The following is a 10,086-nucleotide window of genomic DNA, read 5'->3' as shown; positions in this document are numbered from 1 at the left end:
CTCAATATTTCTGTTCTAAATATTTATATTCATATTTAAAATGGAAAAAGCCTAAGTAAAGTTTTTACATGAAAATTTAACTCCCAGTCGAGGTGCCACAGTACTACTAATGGTGGAAGGATAAATTTTAGTGGTACAAGCAATGGCAAAGACAGAGGCAAGTAACAATCTCCCATGCAAGGATGACCATCAGTCCTTTGAAACACCATCGCCATTTCACTTTCAAGACCACCTCTTACCTATTTCTAACCACTGCTTCTGCTTGCAAATCTTTGGCTTCTGCCTTAACCTTCAGTCTAGGCAAGAGCAACCTTCAGCTTACTCCTTCTCTTGTCAAGTTGATCTAATCTTCAGATCAACTTGCCAAAGCACCCAGATCAACCTGACTGAATGACAAGTTTACATTGGCAATTCCAATTAGAAAGACAGATATAAGACTTTAAAATAAGAGTATAAGAAAATAATACAATGTTTGATATTAGAAAAGGACCTGAACTGCAGATCTGCCCCTGATCAACAAATCCCTCCCCTGCATCTTCACTTTCAAAACTTTCATCCATTTGTATACTGCACAACTTACAAAGAAAATTAGCAAAACTATATACAAACTAAATAAGGTCGGCAACCATCATCATGATGCGCGAGTACAGATATTTCTTCTGTCTTGCGTGACTTAAAAAAAACTATTCCTCTTGTAAACTGGATTCCTAGATACAAGCCGATTGACAGAAACGAATTTCATGCATGCAAGTATAGTGTTCATACGGCTATGTCTTTACATCATAAGGAAAAAAACTGAATAGTTAATCATGTTCAGACTTATTTTTCATTGAAAAAGTAATAACTGCAAATTAATAAACCATTTTCAGATAGTGAGAACAATAGCACGTGGTATAAGCTCAGTCAGCACATTGGTGAATTTGAACTGGAAGTTTTGCTGGGCTTTTGTTCCATTTGACGAGGTCGGCTAAAATTCCAGTGTGCAAGACAGGGAAGAAAATCACAAATCACCTCTTACAACCTCACGTGGCTGCATCAAAACTGTCATTAGCCATCAACAAGAGGTATGAAGAAGCCTGCAGAGAGTAAAAGAAAAGGTCCAAAAGCCTCAGAGATTTGTTAGTGGGATCGATTACACCAAATTCCACCAGACTGGGCCTATGCTGTCTTGAGTTTAGAATGAGGTTGCTTCTGTGCCTCGACTTTAGCTGCATGAGAAGCTAATATTTTGTTTGGTTTTTGCAGGCTTCATTTACAAATCAGAAAGGCATTTTGGTAGGTGCATCAGCAACAACAATTTTTCTTTATCTAGCATCTCTTGGCCTCTGTACTTCCCTCTGCAACCAGATCCTTGACTTCCTTATCAGCAGATCTCAATCACAGAGGATAACAACATCTCCTCCTCGCTGACCATCAACACAGGTGCACCTCAAGGCTGCGAGTTTAGCCCCCTGCTCTATTATTTTTCAAACATGACTGTGTGGCTAAGCACAGCTCCAATGCCATGTACAAATTCACTGACAATACCACTATTGTTGGACAAATCACAGGTGGTGATGAGTTAGCATAAAGGTTAAGGAGGTTCGGCATGTCACTGAACACTCCAACAAACTTCTACAGATGTACCATTGATAATATCCTGACTGGTTGCATCACGGTCTGGTACAGCAATTTGAATGCGCAAGAATGTAAGAAGCTGCAGAGAGTAGTAGACTCAGCCCAATACATCATGGCACATCCCTCCCCACCATCAAAATCAACTACATGAGGCACTGCCTCAAGAAGACAACATCTATCATCAAAGACCCCTACCATCTGAGCCATGCCATCTTCTCACAGCTACCATTGGGCAGAAGGTACAGAAGCCTGAAGTCCCACACCACCAAGTTCAAGAACAGCTACTTCCCTTCAACCATGCAGTTCTTGAACCAACCAGCACAAACCTAATCACAACCTCAGTATAGCAACACATTGACCACTTTCCACTGCAATGGACTTTTTATTCTAATTGTGTTCTTTCTTGTAAAAATAGTGCATAATTTATGCTTAATGTTTTTTCTTCTGAATGTTGTGTATCTGATGCTATGTGCCTGTGATGCTGCTTTAAGTTTATCATTGCACCTGTGCATACATGAACTTGTGTATATGAAAATAAACTCGACTTTTGACTTCAATGTTGAAAATCATCCCAAGACACTTCACAAGAACTTCATCAAACAAAATTTGACAACAAGCCACATGGAAATGCATTCGAGTACTAACCAAAAGCTTGGTCAAAGAGGTAGGCTGTGAAGAATGAGAATCAGAGAAGTTTGGGGAGATAATTTCTGTGTTATTAGTTTCTGCTATTGGCTTTGGCAGTCAAAGGCATGACTGCCAATGGTGGAGTAATTGAATTGTGCAAGAAATTTGAATTGGTGGACATGGCTATCCAGGAAGGCTGTAGAATGTTAAGGAATATGGAGGGGAGAGGATTTGAAAATAAGGACAAGGATTTTTAAAATTGTAAGGTTTTCAACGACTTCAAGCTTATGCAGCGTAGAGCAAAGGAGGGCAGCCAGGAATGTGTGAGAATAATCAAGTCTGGAAGTAACAGGACAAGGGTTTCACCAGCAGGTGATCCAAGGCAAGATGGAATCTGGCACATATTGAAGGCAAAAATAGGCAGTCAGACTGTCCGTGCAAATATATGGTTGGATGCTCACAACAAAATCAAATATGACACCAAGGTTGCAGATGGTCTGATTCAACTTCAGACGACAGCGAGGGAGAGGCTAGAGAACAGTTAGTTGTAGCTAAACAACTATACTCCCAGAAACTGAGATGTAATTTGCAGCCTCTTTCATAGGTATGCGAGGATTCTATTCTGCTATCCTTGGATCAGTAATGTACCTCTACATGCAGAATTTTAACATGTGAAAGTTTTCCTTCAGCAATTACTTTCTGGTCACACTGGGACCTTCTTAATTCAGTAATATATTCTGCCATCTGAAACAATGCTACACACCCCCCACAGAACTTCTATCCCCTGTATATCAAGACTTTTTTTTGTAAGCCTATAAAAAGGCAATCTCTTATAAAATGCAGAAAACATCCAAGAACAGAAAATACCTTAACCAACAAAGAAGCCAGAATCTTAATAAACTCCCACTGATTTTACCAAAGCACTTAACAAGAGTCAACATTATGAACTGTAGTCTGAAGACTATGTATCCTCTGATCTTACCCAATGTCTCTTACCCAATATTTACTTAACAGATTTTGTTGACTTCTAATACATTTTCACCTTTGCAGCAAAGTAGTGCAATGTCAACTGCATTGTTGAATATGATAATCTTTATGACAAAGAGATTAGTAGAAGCCAAAAGCAAGCAAAAAGAGTGTTGTCCAATTTCCAATGAAAAACTCTACAAGATCGCTACTGGTTAGTAATAAGGTAGGTTTACAAGTATAACCTTTTCCAATAGACCACCTGCTGTAGGATTATAGCATTTCCCTGTTAATCTGGTGAAATGTAATTTTAAAGATGCCTTAACTATCAAAGCTTTCACTGCTGGAAAATGGAATACATTTTCCAATTTAGGTATCCAAAAGCATTACCAAGCATTCCCAGGGTTACCAAGATGACTCATTGGTACAAAGGTTAGCTCCTTTTGCCTAACTCATGAACCTGCCCCAAGACCGGTATGTTTTGTGTCATTAGGTATTTTTCTTATATCGCACAAAATTTATCCCTACATCTACAGCAGAGGGAATGCCAATTTAGTAAAAGAGGTGGACTGTTTTGTGCTGGAGACTTCCAACCTTCAGGGTGAATTGGGAGAAGGCAGTTTAAGGATAGGCTGCCTGTTATTGTTTCCATTCACTTTAATGATAACAGAGGGTTGAGGTGTGTGTTACAGATTGCCCATCCATAAACTCCTCATGATTAACTACAGTAAATCAGAAAATTCATCCATTAGTTGGTGCATTAACAAAGAAAAACTCATTATATTTCTGACCCTTGTGGCCGATCAACAAAGAGGTCTGAGCTGGATTTGAATCAAGTTATCACTTCAAAGAGAGTACATTAATCAAATGCCCCACAACAGACAGACTCTTGATCTATATGTTAACTCAGGATCTGTGTTAACAAGTATTTTGAAGGTATATGTTGCATTGATATGTAACATTCTATACATAATTTTGCTATAAATTAAAATTTAATTCAGGGGATAAAACACAACAATTGTTCACAGAAATAAAATGTATTAATTAATATGCTGTCAACAACATTTTAAACACAAATATTTACAAATAGGGAATTACAGATGAATTCAGCAGATCATTAATGAAAAGTATAATTCTTAAATGTGCCTGGGCATAACAAATAAATACAAACTAACAACAATCTGACAGTAGGGGTTTATCTTCCGAATCATAATGCATTTCAAAATTGTAATGCATGCACGAGATTTCTTCTGATTAATATTCCTAACAAATTGTAAGAACTTTGTTTTAAGATCTGCATATGTTTTCAGTGATCAGAAGAACTCTTCCTGCTGTGATTATAATGTTACAATTACATCAGAATCAAAGAAACTTCACCCTGTAATGTTTAAACAATCTGAATTCATATGAAAATTGAAGCTGTTGATATGTGCATACTGTTGAACGGTAAAAAAAATTATAAATAACAGAGACTTTTTTCTACTGCAAGCCAAATGGAATTGAAGGGCACAGAGGGAATAGAAGATGGTGAAATCTGGATAAAATCCATAAATTATGAACTAAGTATTTTATTCACATAATTAAAAGAAACTGAAGCACAGAGGTGTCTTGATGCTGTATGACTTTCAATTCAGACTGTCAATGTTCTAAAATTAGATTTCTTTAAAACTAATAAAGTTATTACTGGTAGTACATTCATCCATATGCGGAAGTTCCATCTGCATCGCACATATGCGTTTGCAGATCATTTCCAGATATTTAAAAAAAATTATGGATCAGATAACAATAATTAACAGCCCCACCATAATTTAGCAAAATTTCTGTTCATAAAGCTGCAGAAAATTTTAAATGCAAACATCAGACTCAAAGACATCATGAACTATTTACAAACTTGACATGAAAAACCATTAACACTGTGTAATCAAAATAGGAAAATAACAAAGAAGTTTTTCAGGCCCATGGTGATAACTGTTTGTCAACAGAGGGCTACCTGCCAATCAAAGGAATGTCATCCAGTAAAGCAACACCTTCTACATTGAGATCACAGTGAAGACTGCATGATAGCTCTGTGTTGATTCTCACGATAAATCCAGTGATTATCTGCACATTAAATATCATGAAAACAGCTGCATTAGAATGCAAGTTTCTGTATACATGTCATGGATGTAAATAGCATACATTTTGAGAAATGTTTTAACTTTACAGTATACTGTAGCTCAACAGGACTATTCACTTTCTATTAAATAGAATTTGTTGTATTACTTTATCTATTTACATGCTTAAGGCAAGTTCTCTAAAAAAAAGAGAAAGACTAACCTTTGATCCTTTGTAACTGTGAATCATTCGCACAAGTCTAGTTTTTTTGTCCATTTGAAGATACAGATGTTTGTGTTATCAATTTGGAATCTGATTATCAATCGTTCCCATCTCAGGACTTTTTTAATGGATATCGATTTGGGGAAGTCTGTAGTCGCTGTCTTACAACGTTGTCCAAAAGTCAACTTCCTCAATGCATTTTCAAAAGATAAATGAGGAGTCTTAGCAAATAACAATCCAGAATGTTTTGCTGTGATTACCTAAAAGGTGCTTCCTGTTCAAAGACGTAGTGGTGATGTTTTGTTTTATTATTTAATGAGTCTCTAGTGTCAACTGTTATTATTTCACAGTTAGTGGTTCAAATTTCTGGAACTTAATCCCAATCTTCATGTGTTCCGACAAACCAGTTTTCAGATTTACTGTGCGGGATAAATATGCAGACTTAAAATCTGTATCTTAAGCAGTAATGTAAAATAGTACATTCATTTAGGTCTTTGTACAAATGTGTGCAATACATTAAAATGGGTTTACATTTCCACAAAATGTTTTCCCAACTCTACCAGGAAAAAGACAGTCTAATGTTTTGTCAATTGTGTATATTCTGTACAAAAAACTAGAGTTGATGATCTCAGTCCCCAGTACTACGAAGAAAATACAAAAAGCTCCAATTATCTAAATATACTGTTCAGTAATTAATGCATAAACATTTATGCTTTGTTTCATAAAGGCAATGAAAAAATATATTGTGGATATGCCATTGCATTGTCCAAATCTGTACGTCATTTTTGTCTTCATTACCAACAGATTCTTAAAATGAACACCAAGATTGTTTTCTCTGCTTAATTCTAGAACAGTTGCTAGAAAGTAAACAATATAAACACTATTCCAAAACTTCTTTACTACATGTACCACTTCTGCATTTCATCATCTTCCAGCTCCCCCGTTCACCTGCTGCATTTTTTTTAATACTTTGAAGAAATAAAGCAGAAAGCACAAATTCAAACAGCCCACAACCTTGTCTCTTCACGGCAAAATTAAACTGAACTACTTCATACATCTTCCCTCCCACCACCACCACCCCAATAACAAATCAAAAAATACTCATGGAATTTGAAGACCACGTTTGTTTTCTATCGCTTGAAGGCACAATAAATGCAACACAGAACTGTTAAATAAATGCAAATATTGATGCGCTCCTGAAGTAAATGGATGGCCATTGACCTTTTCCGTTCAAGTTGCAGTGCCAATGCATGCACCTAATCTTCTTGGTATTTACTTTTTGTAAGGTAAAGGATGATGTATAAAATTAGCTTCTCTTCCCACCCGACTAATCTAACCTCTGTAGTCTGTACAAATGTTCTGTCTTTGCTTCAAAATAAGTCCTCCTATGGATAAATCTAATCTGTAAAGTTCAAACCCCCTGCTGTTGTCTACAAGTCCGTTTCAGTATTTGGGTCCATACAAAGTGCGTACAGGGACTTCCTGATGTCCGGGGTGCTGTTGGCTTTGCAGTGCGTCCCTGGGCCATTGTTCACCCCATCGCTGTTCTCTAAATGATTGCCAATGGAGTTTCTGCTCCTTTTCAGATCTTCCGAGATGCTGCTCTCAATATCGGTGTTGTGCAGGTACTGAGCTTGCTCCTCGTTGTCGGTCTCCCGGTGGTAGAAGTAGTTGAAGTTGGACACAATGACGGGCACGGGCAGCGCGATGGTCAGGACCCCGGCGATGGCGCACAGGGATCCCACGATCTTGCCCGCCATGGTGACAGGTTTCATATCGCCGTAGCCCACGGTAGTCATGGTGACCACCGCCCACCAGAATGCGTCTGGGATGCTGGAGAAATGGGACCTGGGGTCATCGGCCTCGGCGAAGTAGACGGCGCTGGAGAAGAGGATAACCCCGATGAAGAGGAAGAAGATGAGCAGGCCCAGCTCCCTCATGCTCGCCTTGAGGGTCTGCCCCAAGATCTGGAGTCCCTTGGAGTGCCTGGAGAGCTTGAAGATGCGGAAGACCCGGACCAGGCGGATGACCCTGAGGATGGCCAAGGACATGGCTTGCTGCCCGTTGGAACTCTGCTCCGCCAGCTCGGTGCCCAGCGTGATGAAGTAGGGGATGATGGCCACGATGTCGATGATGTTCATGATGTCCCTGGCGAAGACGGACTTGCTGGGGCAGGCGAAGAAGCGCACCAGAAGCTCGAGGGTGAACCAGACCACGCAGGTGGTCTCCACGATGAAGAAGGGGTCACTCAGGCTGTCCTTGGCCGCGCCCCGGGTGCCATTGGCCGACCGGTTGTAGCCGCTGTACCTGTCGTCGCGGAACTCGGGCAGGGTCTCCAGGCAGAAGGTGATGATGGAGACCACGATGACCAGCACCGAGACGATGGCGATGCCCCGGGCCGGGCTCGAACTCTCGGGGTACTCGAAGAGGAGCCAAAGTTGCTTCTGGAACTCCTGCTCGGGCATGGGCTTCTCCTTCTCCTTGATGAAGCCCTCGTCCTCCCTGAAGCGCTCCATGGCCTCGGGCCCCAGCTTGTAGAAGCGGATCTCGTCGGCGAACATGTCGATGGAGACGTTGACGGGCCGGCGGATCCGGCCGCCCGACTGGTAGAAGTAGAGGATCCCGTCGAAGCAGGGCCGGTTGCGGTCGAAGAAGTACTCGTTCTTGAGGGGGTCGAAGTAGCGCATCCGCTTGTCGGGGTCGCCCAGCAGGCTGTCCGGGAACTGGCTCAGGGTGCCCAGCTGCGTCTCGTACCTCAGCCCGGCGATGTTGATCACCACCCGCTCGGAGCGCCCGCCGCCGTCCGCCACATGCCGCCGGCCCTCCTCCGCCAAGCTCTCGGGCAGCCCCGCCAGCTCGCACATGCTGCCCGCGGCCGATCGGGGGTCGGCGCCGTCCTGGCCCGCCGGGCGTGCCCACGGGATTCCGCCTCCGCCGCCGCTGCTCGGACACCTGCTGCCCGCGGCGGCCCCGCCGTCCTCCAACCTCAGCAAGGCTATGTCCATGCCCGCTCCATTAAATATTCATCGGCGCTGCCGCCTCACTGATTTCGCAGCAGCGAATCAGTCGGCGGGAGGTAGGAGCGCCCAGAGAGAGAGAGAGAGAGAGAGAGCGAGAATTGGGAACCAGCACCCAGCCAGATGAGCAAAACCTCACTGATTATCCCAGTGCTCAGTGATGCAAACACTTGGGATTAGCTCAGCAGAATCCACGTCCATGGTCTTCCCACTCTCACTCCAGCCAAACCTTATCCCAGATCCATAACTGTCCTCACCATCAACCAGACCTTCCATATTCTGTGCCGCCCCTCTGTCCCACGGTTCCAGCCTCTTCCCTTCACCTTGAACTCGTCAACACTAACGCTCTCCGGTTGTTTTAACCTATGTCATACACGCAACCCCGTCCCTGCGCTGAATCTGCCCAACTGAACCTTTCACCCTGCCTCATCTCCTTATCTCTAATCAGTCCACTCACTCCCAAGCGCCCTACCTTCCTTATCCAAGGATCAGAAATGCAAGCCCCAGAAACCTGCTAATTAAAGCCAAATCACCTGCTTTAATTTTCCAAAAATCAACCTTCCTGTCACAGGTAAAAAATAATGATTTAAATGGCAACACAAGCAGCTAGAATATGAAAATAAGAAATCAAACGGTGTTATTTTGTTTACAGCATGCTGATTGAAGGACTTTCCACAATACTGTCTGGTCAATAAGCTGGAGGATATTGAGGTTTGATTGTTATTATTATGGCACAGTGAGAGGTGTCCCAATCTCTGGATGACTACTGAAACAGAACTAATCAAAAGCAGTGATAAGAAAACCCAATTGCCTGATCCACTGCTGCTCTTTATAATTTGTACTAGGTGTTCCAAGCTCGCTGTCATTGGAACTGCTCAATTCAAACCATCCTCCTCCCATTTAGAAAGCTTAAGTATCAACATGGCTACTTCACGGTAAATAGTTTACAGCTTTTAAGCCCGGGAGCTTTAGAAAGTAGAGTCCGTGTGGCATGACATTCAGTCAAGCTGCAAGCTTGGCTTTGCATAGCAAATTCCTGCTTAGATCTCTCCCTTAGCAAAGATTCTTCAAAGGCAATCTGACCCGCAGTTGCGTGACAAGCTTCAGATGTGTATACAGTTAAGTTTTAGATACCAAAAATGATTCCCTGTCCCCACATTTCATTCTATAATACACTGAAGACTGACATTCTTTTCAGAAGATTGAGAGACGATACGATCCAACCTCTTAAAATTATGAATCACCTGAATCATATTAATGTAACCAGATTGGGGGCATTTATTTATTCATGGATTAAAAGGACCAATTTTATTTTAAAAAATTATGCTTCCAGTGGAGAGACTTAACCAGGGAATCATTAACAGACTTTTCATGATTTTTCCAACCTGCTAGAAAAGGGCTTCCTCCAACAGGTGTGAAATCCAAGTGTGGGATAGATTTGGAAATGGAACAGTTGTGACTGAGAGTTCTGTCAAATGTGGTGGGAAAGAGAAGCACAACTTGGAAGTTGGGAGGTGCTGTTACCAGAACGGATATGATGGAA

The 10,086-nt window shown here is 41.7% G+C and overlaps 1 protein-coding gene and 1 long non-coding RNA gene across 2 annotated transcripts in view; both read right to left on the bottom strand.

The window, feature by feature from the left end:
* Positions 1-4,183: 4,183 nt before the first annotated feature.
* The window catches only part of LOC127580645 (uncharacterized), a 48,366-nt gene continuing 42,463 nt past the window's right edge, over positions 4,184-10,086 (bottom strand). Inside the window, exons 4-5 of the long non-coding RNA XR_007957849.1 lie at positions 5,527-5,945; positions 4,184-5,310 (exon numbers count right to left, since the gene is read on the bottom strand). This is a non-coding gene — a long non-coding RNA (uncharacterized LOC127580645). The remainder of the gene's footprint in view (positions 5,311-5,526; positions 5,946-10,086) is intronic.
* Positions 6,858-9,091, bottom strand: LOC127580643 (potassium voltage-gated channel subfamily A member 5-like). The gene has a single exon (XM_052034327.1). It carries the CDS (start codon positions 8,529-8,531, stop codon positions 6,957-6,959), a length of 1,575 nt encoding a protein of 524 aa, XP_051890287.1. The 5' UTR covers positions 8,532-9,091; the 3' UTR covers positions 6,858-6,956.

The sequence above is a fragment of the Pristis pectinata genome, chromosome 19 (genome assembly GCF_009764475.1).
Source record: "Pristis pectinata isolate sPriPec2 chromosome 19, sPriPec2.1.pri, whole genome shotgun sequence".
Taxonomy (NCBI): domain Eukaryota; kingdom Metazoa; phylum Chordata; class Chondrichthyes; order Rhinopristiformes; family Pristidae; genus Pristis; species Pristis pectinata.
The sequence above is the reverse complement of the archived record's forward strand: the minus strand, read 5'-3'. Positions and strand labels throughout refer to the sequence as shown.

What these genes read in the sequence shown, in the direction of transcription:
- LOC127580643 (XM_052034327.1), bottom strand. Translation starts at nt 8,531, where the DNA reads ATGGACATAGCCTTGCTGAGGTTGGAGGACGGCGGGGCCGCCGCGGGC.